Source organism: Haliotis rufescens, unplaced genomic scaffold (genome assembly GCF_023055435.1).
Source record: "Haliotis rufescens isolate VD_foot unplaced genomic scaffold, xgHalRufe1.0.p SCAF_145, whole genome shotgun sequence".
Taxonomy (NCBI): domain Eukaryota; kingdom Metazoa; phylum Mollusca; class Gastropoda; order Lepetellida; family Haliotidae; genus Haliotis; species Haliotis rufescens.
In genome coordinates, this window is record NW_025963830.1 from 5,410 (window position 1) to 24,668 (window position 19,259).

General features: G+C 48.7%; 1 protein-coding gene across 2 annotated transcripts in view; it reads left to right on the forward strand.

Moving 5' to 3' along the window:
- Positions 1 to 356: 356 nt before the first annotated feature.
- The window catches only part of LOC125379753, an 80,494-nt gene continuing 61,591 nt past the window's right edge, over positions 357 to 19,259 (forward strand). For both annotated transcript variants that reach the window (XM_048395791.1, XM_048395792.1), the window contains exon 1: positions 357 to 755. In XM_048395791.1, coding sequence (XP_048251748.1) covers positions 413 to 755 — 343 coding nt within the window. In that variant the 5' untranslated portion in view covers positions 357 to 412. The remainder of the gene's footprint in view (positions 756 to 19,259) is intronic.

Here is a 19,259-nt window from a genome sequence, read left to right on the forward strand (position 1 = left end):
GACATGAGTGAGGACTAATGGCATTCTTAGAACACACTGTCTTTACTTGTATCACACAAAGACTTTGAAACTTACAAACACTGAACATATATATAGTGTGGAGATATTTGAGGTGTTTTTGTTGTGGATCGCGATGCATGACCGTAGGTGAAGGTTTCCTTGACGGCGCGTGATGGCTGATGTATAATGTATGATGGCTAGGTTGAACGCACTCATGGCGAGTATTCTTTTGTTTGATTCCAAGTGCTTTTGCACACAGAACGCTTCTCCGTTATTGTTGTTCTTTTCAATGTTCTTTGAAACAGCTCTCATTCTTCTATTGATTTTTACAGCTATATCTAGTAGCACTCGCTGACCATTGGTAGTACAGCCACACGCCAGTCTCCCGTCAGTGCCTTTATTCACCTGAAGAATGATGTTGCCAGTTCTCCTTCACGTGGGCATCTTCTTCATGGCATTTCCTGACAGGGTGCCAGGGAAAACCTTTCGCCAGATGCTGTTTAGACAAGACATGATGTTTGACAACATTCTTGTTTCAGAAAATGTTGTTTTTCAAATATCGGACATTAAAAACGCCATTTCCTGCGCTAGATCATGCCTTGCGCAGTCGGAATGTGATTCCTTCTTTTATAACGAAGATCGCCAAGTCTGTAGTGGTCAGCAATCTTCTCTAAATCAGACCAGTGCAGGATTCAGTCAACCAGGATCAAGGTATTTCAAACCCATTCGTCAACCATCAACATCTCTTGAATCGGGTGAGTGATGATTGTAACATGCCAGACTCAGGTCTTATTACAAACAGGTAATCACGTGATCGCTGAAATGTCATTGTTCTGTGGACTCACTCACCCCCCATGGTTCACACCAGGTGGTATAAGGCAAACTAGCATGGCACACGAGTAACTAGGATCGCACCTGTCTTGAGCACCTCTTAATGATGATGTGGCATGTGTGTCTTATGAGACACCATATATACTGAACCAAATTAAAAACTTCACAATCCAAAGATTTTAACATTTTGACCAGTTATCATTGTGGGCCCTTATTGTGTATTTAAACAGTAATGGCCACGTATTGTCTTTAGATAACACCCGTTTTTGTGCAGGTGAATCGATCAAAATCATGTGCACAGCACTATAGTGGCAAAAGTGATTTTTTCACGTGCAACTGGTCACGTGGCCATAATACCGCACGTGTTTTCAGCCATACTTGTTAGCAGTCATTAGCACAGAAAGAAAAACACAAGAAAACAAAAGTCTTTACGGCCATTTGTCATGCCACGCCTTTCAAATGTGCAACGTGAACATGCCATCGGCATGTTGCAGACGGGAACGTCCGTAGCTGAAGTCGCAAGGACGACGGGTTGTAGTCGACGGACTGTTTATGATTTACAGACGCGTCTACAGCAAACGGGTACCACCGCTAATCGACCTCGGCCAGGTCGACCACGTGTGACGTCATATGCAGAGGATCGTCAGATTGTCTTACGTCACCTCAGTAACCGATTTTTGACGGCTACATCAACCAGAAATGAACTGTTTAGGGGTAGACTGAGTGCCCAAACTGTTCGAAGACGTCTGAGAACTGCTCACCTGCAAGCACGACGACCATACTGCGGGCCGATTCTGACTCAATTACACAGACGTCAACGTCAATTGTGGGCACAGCGACACTTACGATGGGCTCAGAGGAATCGGAATCAAGTCGTCTTCAGTGATGAATCCCGATTTAATCTTCGATTTGCTGATGGTAGGGCGAGGGTGTGGAGGCGCCGTCATGAACGTTACGCCCAGTGTTGTGTACAGGAAGTTCAGATTTCGAGGCGGAAGTGTCATGGTGTGGGGTGCTTTCTGTGGCAATGCACGTTCCAGGCTTCTTGTAATCCGTGGCAACCTCAACGCTGCTGCTTACCGCGACCAGGTACTGGCACCAGAACTTTTGCCTTTTATGGCAGCACATGGACCCGGTTTGATCTTCCAACACGACAATGCCAGACCCCACACAGCAATTTTGACAAGGAATTTCCTTCAGAAGGCGGGAGACAACGTCATGGACTGGCCGTCAAGGTCTCCCGACCTAAATCCCATCGAACACGTCTGGGATGCTCTTGGCAGAAGTCTGCGCACTCTCCAGAACCAACCACAGAATTTGCAAGATCTTGGCACCCTTTTGCAGCAACAATGGCGTCGTCTTCCCAATCATGTGTTCACAAGCATCACAAGGTCAATGCGGAGGCGTTGTGTGGCAGTTGTCAACGCACATGCTGGCCATACACGCTACTGAGCTTGTGTGCCATCATATTCTCGTGCTTGGGACTTATGATTTAAAATGTTGATGTTATTACCGAATACCGTAGGTGCTTGTAACAAATTATGGTTACACCGTTAATTAAAATCCTTCTTTGGACATTAATGATTAAAAATTACCTTCTCTGATACATTTGTCCGTTGTATATCATATATGTGATTACTTTTAAAAATGTGAAGTTTTTAATTTGAATCAGTATACTTCTTTTTTTATTGATACTTGTTGAAACCCTACAACTTAGTTTAGAAAGTTAATGTTACTTAGCAAGCCTCTCAACAATATAACAGCTTCTTTAGAGGCATTGTTGTCCAGATGTATTGTGGCTGAATTACAATTTAACGTCGCAGTGGTAACGTCGCATCCATTTAGTGAGTTATTTATACGGTCATTTAGAGACATTAATGTGGTAGTTGGCCTGGTTTTAAGCTGCTTTCAGCAGTATATTCCAGCTACATCTCGGCAGGGGACACCAGAGTGAGTGAGTGAGTGAGTGAGTGAGTGAGTGAGTTAGGGTTTAACGCTACTTCGAACAGTATTCCAGTCATATCACGGCGTGCCAGCTTAATATGGGAGGAAAGCCCAAAATGATGCAGGCCTCAGACGTTTACCACTTAGGTGAAACCCACAGGCATGCTCTTCTGCGAGGCCTATGATACTAAATCTAGGATTATTTCTGGAAAAAGATTTATTCATATTCCTGAAATATTACAACGTCATGACCTTGAAGGTCAATGCGTCCAAAAAGACACAGCATAGGATAACTTATTATTGAAATTTCACCAAACATTTTTTTCCTACACGAACACCATTTCATCTACAACCATTGTATAAAAGCATCACTTCATTAATCATTTGATCAAGGAACTTGTCATAAGTGACATATGAAATAATGCCACACATAAGGCAACCATATTTACTGAGAAAGAAATCTGCCAAAACCATGCATCAGTACTATCAACTTTCTGCTTGACACTAAAACCTGAAGACACGACCATTCCCCTTTTGTACTGGATTCCAAAAACCGTACAGAGAGATATATATTGCTGGGTATAGCAATTGTACCATCAAATGCCTGTCACAAAGATTTACCTCAATACAATCATGATACGATTTTCGGTATATTCACAGAAAGTGGAATTAATACTATGTGGATTCTCAAAACTCAAAGGATTTGCTTAAGTTCAATTCTGTAAAAACATTTGATGTTTGAACTTTGTACATCACTGTCCCACATCACACATTTAAAAAAAGACTTCATCCCTTGACCCATGGGGCTTTTATTGCAAGACGTTGTGACCACATATAGTCACATATTTATCTTCAGGGGTTCAAGGCAATTTGTCAAAAATGACAGCACACGCCATCGGCATTTAGGCAAGAAGTACACATCGCTATGAGCACCAATTGTGCTCCCCTTCTTGTTGATCTGATTCTTATGTATATGAATCGGAATTTGGCAAAGTGACGACAAGGTTATTTGGCCGAGAAGTTAAAATCAAGCTTCAGGTATATTGATGACCTGATATCGTTCAATAACCGTCTAGTAGCCAATTCACTTCTTCTGATTTACACAACTAAACTAAGAAAATAGGAGACCAGTGAGACTGCCTCATCTGTTTCATATCTAGATCTATGCATAAAAATTCGGAGTGACAAAATACTCTCCACATGATTGTGTGACAAAACGGGATCACTTCATCTTTCCAATAGTTAACTTTCCCTTTTTGCTGAGCAATATTTCACAACTACAGCCCTTGGTGTCCACATTTCGCGGCTAAAGCCTTTGGTGTCCATATTTCGCGGCTACAGCCCTTGGTGTCCACATTTCGCGGCTTCAGCCATTGGTGTCCCCATTTCACAACTACAGCCCTTGGTGTCCACATTTCACAACTACAGCCCTTGGTGTCCACCTTTTACAACTACAGCCCTTGGTGTCCACATTTCACAACTACAGCCCTTGGTGTCCACCTTTTACAACTACAGCCCTTGGTGTCCACATTTCGCGGCTACATCCCTTGGTGTCCGCATTTCACAACTACAGCCCTTGGTGTCCACATTTCACAACTACAGCCCTTGGTGTCCACATTTCACAGTTACAGCCCTTGGTGTCCACGTTTCACAGCTACAGCTCTTGGTGTCCACATTTCGCGGCTACAGCCCTTGTTGTCCACATTTCGCGGCTACAGCCCTTGGTGTCCACATTTCACAACTACAGCCCTAGGTGTCCACATTTCGAAACTACCGCCCTTGGTGTCCACATTTCACAACTACAGCCCTTGGTGTCCACATTTCTCAACTACAGCCCTTGTTGTCCACATTTCACAACTACAGCCCTTGGTGTCCACATTTTACAACTACAGCCCTTGGTGTCCACATTTCGCGGCTACATCCCTTGGTGTCCGCATTTCACAACTACAGCCCTTGGTGTCCACATTTCACAACTACAGCCCTTGGTGTCCACATTTCACAACTACAGCCCTTGGTGTCCACGTTTCACAGCTAGTGCTATTGGTGTCCACATTTCACAACTACAGCCCTTGGTGTCCACATTTCACAGCTACAGCCCTTGGTGTCCACATTTCACAACTACAGCCCTTGGTGTCCACATTTCACAACTACAGCCCTTGGTGTCCACATTTCACAGCTACAGCCCTTGGTATCCACATTTCACAACTACAGCCCTTGGTGTCCACATTTCGCGGCTACAGCCCTTGTTGTCCACATTTCGCGGATACAGCCCTTGGTGTCCACATTTCACAACTACAGCCCTAGGTGTCCACATTTCACAACTACAGCCCTTGGTGTCCACATTTCACAACTACAGCCCTTGGTGTCCACATTTCTCAACTACAGCCCTTGGTGTCCGCGTTTCACAACTACAGCCCTTGGTGTCCACATTTCACAGCTACAGCCCTTGGTGTCCACATTTCGCGGCTAGAGCACTTGGTGTCCACATTTCGCGGCTACAGCCCTTGGTGTCCAAATTTCTCAACTACAGCCCTTGGTGTCCACATTTCACAACTACAGCCCTTGGTGTCCACATTTCACAACTACAGCCCTTGGTGTCCGCATTTTACAACTACAGCCCTTGGTGTCCACATTTCACAGCTACAGCCCTTGGTGTCCACATTTCACAACTACAGCCCTTGGTGTCCACATTTCGCGGCTAGACCACTTGGTGTCCACATTTCGCGGCTACAGCCCTTGGTGTCCACATTTCAGAACTACAGCCCTTGGTGTCCACATTTCACAACTACAGCCCTTGGTGTCCACATTTCTCAACTACAGCCCTTGGTGTCCACATTTCACAACTACAGCCCTTGGTGTCCACATTTCACAACTACAGCCCTTGGTGTCCGCATTTCACAACTACAGCCCTTGGTGTCCACATTTCACAGCTACAGCCCTTGGTGTCCACATTTCACAACTACAGCCCTTGGTGTCCACATTTCGCGGCTAGACCACTTGGTGTCCACATTTCGCGGCTACAGCCCTTGGTGTCCACATTTCACAACTACAGCCCTTGGTGTCCACATTTCACAACTACAGCCCTTGGTGTCCACCTTTTACAACTACAGCCCTTGGTGTCCACATTTCGCGGCTACATCCCTTGGTGTCCGCATTTCACAACTACAGCCCTTGGTGTCCACATTTCACAACTACAGCCCTTGGTGTCCACATTTCACAGTTACAGCCCTTGGTGTCCACGTTTCACAGCTACAGCTCTTGGTGTCCACATTTCACAGCTACAGCCCTTGGTGTCCACATTTCACAGCTACAGCCCTTGGTGTCCACATTTCACAACTACAGCCCTTGGTGTCCACATTTCACAGCTACAGCCCTTGGTGTCCACATTTCACAACTACAGCCCTTGGTGTCCACATTTCGCGGCTACAGCCCTTGTTGTCCACATTTCGCGGCTACAGCCCTTGGTGTCCACAATTTCACAACTACAGCCCTTGGTGTCCACATATCATAACTACAGCCCTTGGTGTCCACATTTAACAACTACAGCCCTTGGTGTCCACATTTCTCAACTACAGCCCTTGGTGTCCACATTTCACAACTACAGCCCTTGGTGTCCACATTTCACAACTACAGCCCTTGGTGTCCACATTTCACAACTACAGCCCTTGGTGTCCACATTTCACAACTACAGCCCTTGGTGTCCACATTTCACAGTTACAGCACTTGGTGTCCACGTTTCACAGCTACAGCTCTTGGTGTCCACATTTCACAGCTACAGCCCTTGGTGTCCACATTTCACAGCTACAGCCCTTGGTGTCCACGTTTCACAACTACAGCCCTTGGTGTCCACATTTCACAACTACAGCCCTTGGTGTCCACATTTCACAGCTACAGCCCTTGGTGTCCACATTTCACAACAAGAGCCCTTGGTGTCCACATTTCGCGGCTACAGCCCTTGTTGTCCACATTTCGCGGCTACAGCCCTTGGTGTCCACATTTCACAACTACAGCCCTTGGTGTCCACATTTCACAACTACAGCCCTTGGTGTCCACATTTCTCAACTACAGCCCTTGGTGTCCGCATTTCACAACTACAGCCCTTGGTGTCCATATTTCAAATCTACAGCCCTTGGTGTCCACATTTCGCGGCTAGAGCACTTGGTGTCCACATTTCACAACTACAGCCCTTGGTGTCCACATTTCGCGGCTAGAGCACTTGGTGTCCACATTTCGCGGCTACAGCCCTTGGTGTCCACATTTCAAAACTACAGCCCTTGGTGTCCACATTTCACAACTACAGCCCTTGGTGTCCACATTTCACAGCTACAGCCCTTGGTGTCCACATTTCACAACTACAGCCCTCGTTGTCCACATTTCGCGGGTACAGCCCTTGTTGTCCACATTTCGCGGCTACAGCCCTTGGTGTCCACATTTCACAACTACAGCCCTAGGTGTCCACATTTCACAGCTACAGCCCTAGGTGTCCACATTTCAAAGGTAAACCCTTGGTGTCCACATTTCAAAGCTACAGCCCTTGGTGTCCACATTTCAAAGATACAGCCCTTGGTGTCCACATTTCACAGTTACAGCCCTTGGTGTCCACGTTTCACAGCTACAGCTCTTGGTGTCCACATTTCGCGGCTACAGCCCTTGTTGTCCACATTTCGCGGCTACAGCCCTTGGTGTCCACATTTCACAACTACAGCCCTAGGTGTCCACATTTCACAACTACAGCCCTTGGTGTCCACATTTCACAACTACAGCCCTTGGTGTCCACATTTCTCAACTACAGCCCTTGGTGTCCACATTTCACAACTACAGCCCTTGGTGTCCACCTTTTACAACTACAGCCCTTGGTGTCCACATTTCGCGGCTACAGCCCTTGGTGTTCACATTTCAGGGCTACAGCCCTTGGTGTCCACATTTCACAGCTACAGCCCTTGGTGTCCACATGTCAAAGCTAAAGCCCTTGGTGTCCACATTTCAAAGCTACAGCCCTTGGTGTCCACATTTCACAACTACAGCCCTTGGTGTCCACTTTTCACAACTACAGCCCTTGGTGTCCACATTTCGCGGCTACAGCCCTTGTTGTCCACATTTCGCGGCTACAGCCCTTGGTGTCCACATTTCACAACTACAGCCCTTGGTGTCCACATTTCACAACTACAGCCCTTGGTGTCCACATTTCTCAACTACAGCCCTTGGTGTCCGCATTTCACAACTACAGCCCTTGGTGTCCATATTTCAAATCTACAGCCCTTGGTGTCCACATTTCGCGGCTAGAGCACTTGGTGTCCACATTTCACAACTACAGCCCTTGGTGTCCACATTTCGCGGCTAGAGCACTTGGTGTCCTCATTTCGCGGCTACAGCCCTTGGTGTCCACATTTCAAAACTACAGCCCTTGGTGTCCACATTTCACAACTACAGCCCTTGGTGTCCACATTTCACAGCTACAGCCCTTGGTGTCCACATTTCACAACTACAGCCCTCGGTGTCCACATTTCGCGGGTACAGCCCTTGTTGTCCACATTTCGCGGCTACAGCCCTTGGTGTCCACATTTCACAACTACAGCCCTAGGTGTCCACATTTCACAGCTACAGCCCTTGGTGTCCACATTTCAAAGGTAAACCCTTGGTGTCCACATTTCAAAGCTACAGCCCTTGGTGTCCACATTTCAAAGATACAGCCCTTGGTGTCCACATTTCACAGTTACAGCCCTTGGTGTCCACGTTTCACAGCTACAGCTCTTGGTGTCCACATTTCGCGGCTACAGCCCTTGTTGTCCACATTTCGCGGCTACAGCCCTTGGTGTCCACATTTCACAACTACAGCCCTAGGTGTCCACATTTCACAACTACAGCCCTTGGTGTCCACATTTCACAACTACAGCCCTTGGTGTCCACATTTCTCAACTACAGCCCTTGGTGTCCACATTTCACAACTACAGCCCTTGGTGTCCACCTTTTACAACTACAGCCCTTGGTGTCCACATTTCGCGGCTACAGCCCTTGGTGTTCACATTTCAGGGCTACAGCCCTTGGTGTCCACATTTCACAGCTACAGCCCTTGGTGTCCACATGTCAAAGCTAAAGCCCTTGGTGTCCACATTTCAAAGCTACAGCCCTTGGTGTCCACATTTCACAACTACAGCCCTTGGTGTCCACTTTTCACAACTACAGCCCTTGGTGTCCACATTTCGCGGCTACAGCCCTTGTTGTCCACATTTCGCGGCTACAGCCCTTGGTGTCCACATTTCACAACTACAGCCCTTGGTGTCCACATTTCACAACTACAGCCCTTGGTGTCCACATTTCTCAACTACAGCCCTTGGTGTCCGCATTTCACAACTACAGCCCTTGGTGTCCATATTTCAAATCTACAGCCCTTGGTGTCCACATTTCGCGGCTAGAGCACTTGGTGTCCACATTTCACAACTACAGCCCTTGGTGTCCACATTTCGCGGCTAGAGCACTTGGTGTCCACATTTCGCGGCTACAGCCCTTGGTGTCCACATTTCAAAACTACAGCCCTAGGTGTCCACATTTCACAACTACAGCCCTTGGTGTCCACATTTCACAGCTACAGCCCTTGGTGTCCACATTTCACAACTACAGCCCTCGGTGTCCACATTTCGCGGGTACAGCCCTTGTTGTCCACATTTCGCGGCTACAGCCCTTGGTGTCCACATTTCACAACTACAGCCCTAGGTGTCCACATTTCACAGCTACAGCCCTTGGTGTCCACATTTCAAAGGTAAACCCTTGGTGTCCACATTTCAAAGCTACAGCCCTTGGTGTCCACATTTCAAAGATACAGCCCTTGGTGTCCACATTTCACAGTTACAGCCCTTGGTGTCCACGTTTCACAGCTACAGCTCTTGGTGTCCACATTTCGCGGCTACAGCCCTTGTTGTCCACATTTCGCGGCTACAGCCCTTGGTGTCCACATTTCACAACTACAGCCCTAGGTGTCCACATTTCACAACTACAGCCCTTGGTGTCCACATTTCACAACTACAGCCCTTGGTGTCCACATTTCTCAACTACAGCCCTTGGTGTCCACATTTCACAACTACAGCCCTTGGTGTCCACCTTTTACAACTACAGCCCTTGGTGTCCACATTTCGCGGCTACAGCTCTTGGTGTCCACATTTCACAACTACAGCCCTTGGTGTCCACCTTTTACAACTACAGCCCTTGGTGTCCACATTTCACAACTACAGCCCTTGGTGTCCACCTTTTACAACTACAGCCCTTGGTGTCCACATTTCGTGGCTACATCCCTTGGTGTCCGCATTTCACAACTACAGCCCTTGGTGTCCACATTTCACAACTACAGACCTTGGTGTCCACATTTCACAGTTACAGCCCTTGGTGTCCACGTTTCACAGCTACAGCTCTTGGTGTCCACATTTCGCGGCTACAGCCCTTGTTGTCCACATTTCGCGGCTACAGCCCTTGGTGTCCACATTTCACAACTACAGCCCTAGGTGTCCACATTTCGAAACTACCGCCCTTGGTGTCCACATTTCACAACTACAGCCCTTGGTGTCCACATTTCTCAACTACAGCCCTTGTTGTCCACATTTCACAACTACAGCCCTTGGTGTCCACCTTTTACAACTACAGCCCTTGGTGTCCACATTTCGCGGCTACATCCCTTGGTGTCCGCATTTCACAACTACAGCCCTTGGTGTCCACATTTCACAACTACAGCCCTTGGTGTCCACATTTCACAACTACAGCCCTTGGTGTCCACGTTTCACAGCTACAGCTATTGGTGTCCACATTTCACAACTACAGCCCTTGGTGTCCACATTTCACAGCTACAGCCCTTGGTGTCCACATTTCACAACTAGAGCCCTTGGTGTCCACATTTCACAACTACAGCCCTTGGTGTCCACATTTCACAGCTACAGCCCTTGGTATCCACATTTCACAACTACAGCCCTTGGTGTCCACCTTTTACAACTACAGCCCTTGGTGTCCACATTTCGCGGCTACAGCTCTTGGTGTCCACATTTCACAACTACAGCCCTTGGTGTCCACCTTTTACAACTACAGCCCTTGGTGTCCACATTTCACAACTACAGCCCTTGGTGTCCACCTTTTACAACTACAGCCCTTGGTGTCCACATTTCGCGGCTACATCCCTTGGTGTCCGCATTTCACAACTACAGCCCTTGGTGTCCACATTTCACAACTACAGCCCTTGGTGTCCACATTTCACAGTTACAGCCCTTGGTGTCCACGTTTCACAGCTACAGCTCTTGGTGTCCACATTTCGCGGCTACAGCCCTTGTTGTCCACATTTCGCGGCTACAGCCCTTGGTGTCCACATTTCACAACTACAGCCCTAGGTGTCCACATTTCGAAACTACCGCCCTTGGTGTCCACATTTCACAACTACAGCCCTTGGTGTCCACATTTCTCAACTACAGCCCTTGTTGTCCACATTTCACAACTACAGCCCTTGGTGTCCACCTTTTACAACTACAGCCCTTGGTGTCCACATTTCGCGGCTACATCCCTTGGTGTCCGCATTTCACAACTACAGCCCTTGGTGTCCACATTTCACAACTACAGCCCTTGGTGTCCACATTTCACAACTACAGCCCTTGGTGTCCACGTTTCACAGGTACAGCTATTGGTGTCCACATTTCACAACTACAGCCCTTGGTGTCCACATTTCACAGCTACAGCCCTTGGTGTCCACATTTCACAACTACAGCCCTTGGTGTCCACATTTCACAACTACAGCCCTTGGTGTCCACATTTCACAGCTACAGCCCTTGGTATCCACATTTCACAACTACAGCCCTTGGTGTCCACATTTCGCGGCTACAGCCCTTGTTGTCCACATTTCGCGGATACAGCCCTTGGTGTCCACATTTCACAACTACAGCCCTAGGTGTCCACATTTCACAATTACAGCCCTTGGTGTCCACATTTCACAACTACAGCCCTTGGTGTCCACATTTCTCAACTACAGCCCTTGGTGTCCGCGTTTCACAACTACAGCCCTTGCCGTCCACATTTCACAGCTACAGCCCTTGGTGTCCACATTTCGCGGCTAGAGCACTTGGTGTCCACATTTCGCGGCTACAGCCCTTGGTGTCCAAATTTCTCAACTACAGCCCTTGGTGTCCACATTTCACAACTACAGCCCTTGGTGTCCACATTTCACAACTACAGCCCTTGGTGTCCGCATTTTACAACTACAGCCCTTGGTGTCCACATTTCACAGCTACAGCCCTTGGTGTCCACATTTCACAACTACAGCCCTTGGTGTCCACATTTCGCGGCTAGACCACTTGGTGTCCACATTTCGCGGCTACAGCCCTTGGTGTCCACATTTCACAACTACAGCCCTTGGTGTCCACATTTTACAGCTACAGCCCTTGGTGTCCACATTTCACAACTACAGCCCTTGGTGTCCACCTTTTACAACTACAGCCCTTGGTGTCCACATTTTGCGGCTACATCCCTTGGTGTCCGCATTTCACAACTACAGCCCTTGGTGTCCACATTTCACAACTACAGCCCTTGGTGTCCACATTTCACAGTTACAGCCCTTGGTGTCCACGTTTCACAGCTACAGCTCTTGGTGTCCACATTTCACAGCTACAGCCCTTGGTGTCCACATTTCACAGCTACAGCCCTTGGTGTCCACATTTCACAACTACAGCCCTTGGTGTCCACATTTCACAGCTACAGCCCTTGGTGTCCACATTTCACAACTACAGCCCTTGGTGTCCACATTTCGCGGGTATAGCCCTTGTTGTCCACATTTCGCGGCTACAGCCCTTGGTGTCCACAATTTCACAACTACAGCCCTAGGTGTCCACATATCACAACTACAGCCCTTGGTGTCCACATTTAACAACTACAGCCCTTGGTGTCCACATTTCTCAACTACAGCCCTTGGTGTCCACATTTCACAACTACAGCCCTTGGTGTCCACATTTCACAACTACAGCCCTTGGTGTCCACATTTCACAACTACAGCCCTTGGTGTCCACATTTCACAACTACAGCCCTTGGTGTCCACATTTCACAGTTACAGCACTTGGTGTCCACGTTTCACAGCTACAGCTCTTGGTGTCCACATTTCACAGCTACAGCCCTTGGTGTCCACATTTCACAGCTACAGCCCTTGGTGTCCACGTTTCACAACTACAGCCCTTGGTGTCCACATTTCACAACTACAGCCCTTGGTGTCCACATTTCACAGCTACAGCCCTTGGTGTCCACATTTCACAACAAGAGCCCTTGGTGTCCACATTTCGCGGCTACAGCCCTTGTTGTCCACATTTCGCGGCTACAGCCCTTGGTGTCCACATTTCACAACTACAGCCCTTGGTGTCCACATTTCACAACTACAGCCCTTGGTGTCCACATTTCTCAACTACAGCCCTTGGTGTCCGCATTTCACAACTACAGCCCTTGGTGTCCATATTTCAAATCTACAGCCCTTGGTGTCCACATTTCGCGGCTAGAGCACTTGGTGTCCACATTTCACAACTACAGCCCTTGGTGTCCACATTTCGCGGCTAGAGCACTTGGTGTCCACATTTCGCGGCTACAGCCCTTGGTGTCCACATTTCAAAACTACAGCCCTAGGTGTCCACATTTCACAGCTACAGCCCTTGGTGTCCACATTTCAAAGGTAAACCCTTGGTGTCCACATTTCAAAGCTACAGCCCTTGGTGTCCACATTTCAAAGATACAGCCCTTGGTGTCCACATTTCACAGTTACAGCCCTTGGTGTCCACGTTTCACAGCTACAGCTCTTGGTGTCCACATTTTGCGGCTACAGCCCTTGTTGTCCACATTTCGCGGCTACAGCCCTTGGTGTCCACATTTCACAACTACAGCCCTAGGTGTCCACATTTCACAACTACAGCCCTTGGTGTCCACATTTCACAACTACAGCCCTTGGTGTCCACATTTCTCAACTACAGCCCTTGGTGTCCACATTTCACAACTACAGCCCTTGGTGTCCACCTTTTACAACTACAGCCCTTGGTGTCCACATTTCGCGGCTACAGCCCTTGGTGTTCACATTTCAGGGCTACAGCCCTTGGTGTCCACATTTCACAGCTACAGCCCTTGGTGTCCACATGTCAAAGCTAAAGCCCTTGGTGTCCACATTTCAAAGCTACAGCCCTTGGTGTCCACATTTCACAACTACAGCCCTTGGTGTCCACATTTCACAACTACAGCCCTTGGTGTCCACATTTCGCGGCTACAGCCCTTGTTGTCCACATTTCGCGGCTACAGCCCTTGGTGTCCACATTTCACAACTACAGCCCTTGGTGTCCACATTTCACAACTACAGCCCTTGGTGTCCACATTTCTCAACTACAGCCCTTGGTGTCCGCATTTCACAACTACAGCCCTTGGTGTCCATATTTCAAATCTACAGCCCTTGGTGTCCACATTTCGCGGCTAGAGCACTTGGTGTCCACATTTCACAACTACAGCCCTTGGTGTCCACATTTCGCGGCTAGAGCACTTGGTGTCCACATTTCGCGGCTACAGCCCTTGGTGTCCACATTTCAAAACTACAGCCCTTGGTGTCCACATTTCACAACTACAGCCCTTGGTGTCCACATTTCACAGCTACAGCCCTTGGTGTCCACATTTCACAACTACAGCCCTTGGTGTCCACATTTCGCGGGTACAGCCCTTGTTGTCCACATTTCGCGGCTACAGCCCTTGGTGTCCACATTTCACAACTACAGCCCTAGGTGTCCACATTTCACAGCTACAGCCCTTGGTGTCCACATTTCAAAGCTACAGCCCTTGGTGTCCACATTTCAAAGATACAGCCCTTGGTGTCCACATTTCACAGTTACAGCCCTTGGTGTCCACGTTTCACAGCTACAGCTCTTGGTGTCCACATTTCGCGGCTACAGCCCTTGTTGTCCACATTTCGCGGCTACAGCCCTTGGTGTCCACATTTCACAACTACAGCCCTAGGTGTCCACATTTCACAACTACAGCCCTTGGTGTCCACATTTCACAACTACAGCCCTTGGTGTCCACATTTCTCAACTACAGCCCTTGGTGTCCACATTTCACAACTACAGCCCTTGGTGTCCACCTTTTACAACTACAGCCCTTGGTGTCCACATTTCGCGGCTACAGCCCTTGGTGTTCACATTTCAGGGCTACAGCCCTTGGTGTCCACATTTCACAGCTACAGCCCTTGGTGTCCACATTTCAAAGCTACAGCCCTTGGTGTCCACATTTCACAACTACAGCCCTTGGTGTCCACCTTTTACAACTACAGCCCTTGGTGTCCACATTTCACAACTACAGCCCTTGGTGTCCACCTTTTACAACTACAGCCCTTGGTGTCCACATTTCACAACTACAGCCCTTGCTGTCCACCTTTTACAACTACAGCCCTTGGTGTCCACATTTCGCGGCTACATCCCTTGGTGTCCGCATTTCACAACTACAGCCTTTGGTGTCCACATTTCACAACTACAGCCCTTGGTGTCCACATTTCACAGTTAAAGCCCTTGGTGTCCACGTTTCACAGCTACAGCTCTTGGTGTCCACATTTCGCGGCTACAGCCCTTGTTGTCCACATTTCAGGGCTACAGCCCTTGGTGTCCACATTTCACAACTACAGCCCTAGGTGTCCACATTTCACAACAACAGCCCTTGGTGTCCACATTTCACAACTACAGCCCTTGGTGTCCACATTTCTCAACTACAGCCCTTGGTGTCCACATTTCACAACTACAGCCCTTGGTGTCCACCTTTTACAACTACAGCCCTTGGTGTCCACATTTCGCGGCTACATCCCTTGGTGTCCGCATTTCACAACTACAGCCTTTGGTGTCCACATTTCACAACTACAGCCCTTGGTGTCCACATTTCACAGTTACAGCCCTTGGTGTCCACGTTTCACAGCTACAGCTCTTGGTGTCCACATTTCGCGGCTACAGCCCTTGTTGTCCACATTTCGCGGCTACAGCCCTTGGTGTCCACATTTCACAACTACAGCCCTAGGTGTCCACATTTCACAACTACAGCCCTTGGTGTCCACATTTCACAACTACAGCCCTTGGTGTCCACATTTCTCAACTACAGCCCTTGGTGTCCACATTTCACAACTACAGCCCTTGGTGTCCACCTTTTACAACTACAGCCCTTGGTGTCCACATTTCGCGGCTACATCCCTTGGTGTCCGCATTTCACAACTACAGCCCTTGGTGTCCACATTTCACAACTACAGCCCTTGGTGTCCACATTTCACAGTAACAGCCCTTGGTGTCCACATTTCACAGGTACAGCTATTGGTGTCCACATTTCACAGCTACAGCGCTTGGTGTCCACATTTCACAGCTACAGCCCTTGGTGTCCACATTTCACAACTACAGCCCTTGGTGTCCACATTTCACAGCTACAGCCCTTGGTATCCACATTTCACAACTACAGCCCTTGGTGTCCACATTTCGCGGCTACAGCCCTTGTTGTCCACATTTCGCGGCTACAGCCCTTGGTGTCCACATTTCACAACTACAGCCCTAGGTGTCCACATTTCACAACTACAGCCCTTGGTGTCCACATTTCACAACTACAGCCCTTGGTGTCCACATTTCTCAACTACAGCCCTTGGTGTCCGCATTTCACAACTACAGCCCTTGGTGTCCACATTTCACAGCTACAGCCCTTGGTGTCCACATTTCGCGGCTAGAGCACTTGGTGTCCACATTTCGCGGCTACAGCCCTTGGTGTCCACATTTCTCAACTACAGCCCTTGGTGTCCACATTTCACAACTACAGCCCTTGGTGTCCACATTTCGCGGCTAGAGCACTTGGTGTCCACATTTCGCGGCTACAGCCCTTGGTGTCCACATTTCAAAACTACAGCCCTTGGTGTCCACATTTCACAACTACAGCCCTTGGTGTCCACATTTCACAGCTACAGCCCTTGGTGTCCACATTTCACAACTACAGCCCTTGGTGTCCACATTTCGCGGCTAGAGCACTTGGTGTCCACATTTCGCGGCTACAGCCCTTGGTGTCCACATTTCAAAACTACAGCCCTTGGTGTCCACATTTCACAACTACAGCCCTTGGTGTCCACATTTCACAGCTACAGCCCTTGGTGTCCACATTTCACAACTACAGCCCTCGGTGTCCACATTTCGCGGGTACAGCCCTTGTTGTCCACATTTCGCGGCTACAGCCCTTGGTGTCCACATTTCACAACTACAGCCCTAGGTGTCCACATTTCACAGCTACAGCCCTTGGTGTCCACATTTCAAAGGTAAACCCTTGGTGTCCACATTTCAAAGCTACAGCCCTTGGTGTCCACATTTCAAAGATACAGCCCTTGGTGTCCACATTTCACAACTACAGCCCTTGGTGTCCACATTTCACAACTACAGCCCTTGGTGTCCACATTTCACGGCTACAGCCCTTGGTGTCCACATTTCACAACTACAGCCCTTGGTGTCCGCATTTTACAACTACAGCCCTTGGTGTCCACATTTCACAGCTACAGCCCTTGGTGTCCACATTTCACAACTACAGCCCTTGGTGTCCACATTTCGCGGCTAGACCACTTGGTGTCCACATTTCGCGGCTACAGCCCTTGGTGTCCACCTTTCACAACTACAGCCCTTGGTGTCCACATTTCACAACTACAGCCCTTGGTGTCCACATTTCTCAACTACAGCCCTTGGTGTCCACATTTCACAACTACAGCCCTTGGTGTCCACATTTCACAACTACAGCCCTTGGTGTCCGCATTTCACAACTACAGCCCTTGGTGTCCACATTTCACAGCTACAGCCCTTCGTGTCCACATTTCACAACTACAGCCCTTGGTGTCCACATTTCGCGGCTAGACCACTTGGTGTCCACATTTCGCGGCTACAGCCCTTGGTGTCCACATTTCACAACTACAGCCCTTGGTGTCCACATTTCACAGCTACAGCCCTTGGTGTCCACATTTCACAACTACAGCCCTTGGTGTCCACCTTTTACAACTACAGCCCTTGGTGTCCACATTTCGCGGCTACATCCCTTGGTGTCCGCATTTCACAACTACAGCCCTTGGTGTCCACATTTCACAACTACAGCCCTTGGTGTCCACATTTCACAGTTACAGCCCTTGGTGTCCACGTTTCACAGCTACAGCTCTTGGTGTCCACATTTCACAGCTACAGCCCTTGGTGTCCACATTTCACAGCTACAGCCCTTGGTGTCCACATTTCACAACTACAGCCCTTGGTGTCCACATTTCACAGCTACAGCCCTTGGTGTCCACATTTCACAACTACAGCCCTTGGTGTCCACATTTCGCGGCTACAGCCCTTGTTGTCCACATTTCGCGGCTACAGCCCTTGGTGTCCACAATTTCACAACTACAGCCCTAGGTGTCCACATATCACAACTACAGCCCTTGGTGTCCACATTTCAAAGGTAAACCCTTGGTGTCCACATTTCAAAGCTACAGCCCTTGGTGTCCACATTTCAAAGATACAGCCCTTGGTGTCCACATTTCACAGTTACAGCCCTTGGTGTCCACATTTCACAGCTACAGCCCTTGGTGTCCACATTTCACGGCTACAGCCCTTGGTGTCCACATTTCGCGGCTAAAGCCCTTGGTGTCCACATTTAAAAGCTACAGCCCTTGGTGTCCACAATTTTGCGGCTACAGCCCTAGGTGTCAACATTTCACAACTACAGCCCTTGGTGTCAACATTTTGCGGCTACAGCCCTTGGTGTTCACATTTCAGGGCTACAGCCCTTGGTGTCCACATTTCACAGCTACAGCCCTTGGTGTCCACATGTCAAAGCTAAAGCCCTTGGTGTCCACATTTCAAAGCTACAGCCCTTGGTGTCCACATTTCACAACTACAGCCCTTGGTGTCCACCTTTTACAACTACAGCCCTTGGTGTCCACATTTCACAGCTACAGCCCTTGGTGTCCACATGTCAAAGCTAAAGCCCTTGGTGTCCACATTTCACAACTACAGCCCTTGGTGTCCACATTTCACAACTACAGCCCTTGGTGTCCACCTTTTACAACTACAGCCCTTGGTGTCCACATTTCACAACTACAGCCCTTGGTGTCCACCTTTTACAACTACAGCCCTTGGTGTCCACATTTCGCGGCTACATCCCTTGGTGTCCACATTTCACAACTACAGCCCTTGGTGTCCACATTTCACAACTACAGCCCTTGGTGTCCACATTTCACAGTTACAGCCCTTGGTGTCCACATTTCACAGCTACAGCTCTTGGTGTCCACATTTCGCGGCTACAGCCCTTGTTGTCCACATTTCGCGGCTACAGCCCTTGGTGTCCACATTTCACAACTACAGCCCTAGGTGTCCACATTTCACAACTACAGCCCTTGGTGTCCACATTTCACAACTACAGCCCTTGGTGTCCACATTTCTCAACTACAGCCCTTGGTGTCCACATTTCACAACTACAGCCCTTGG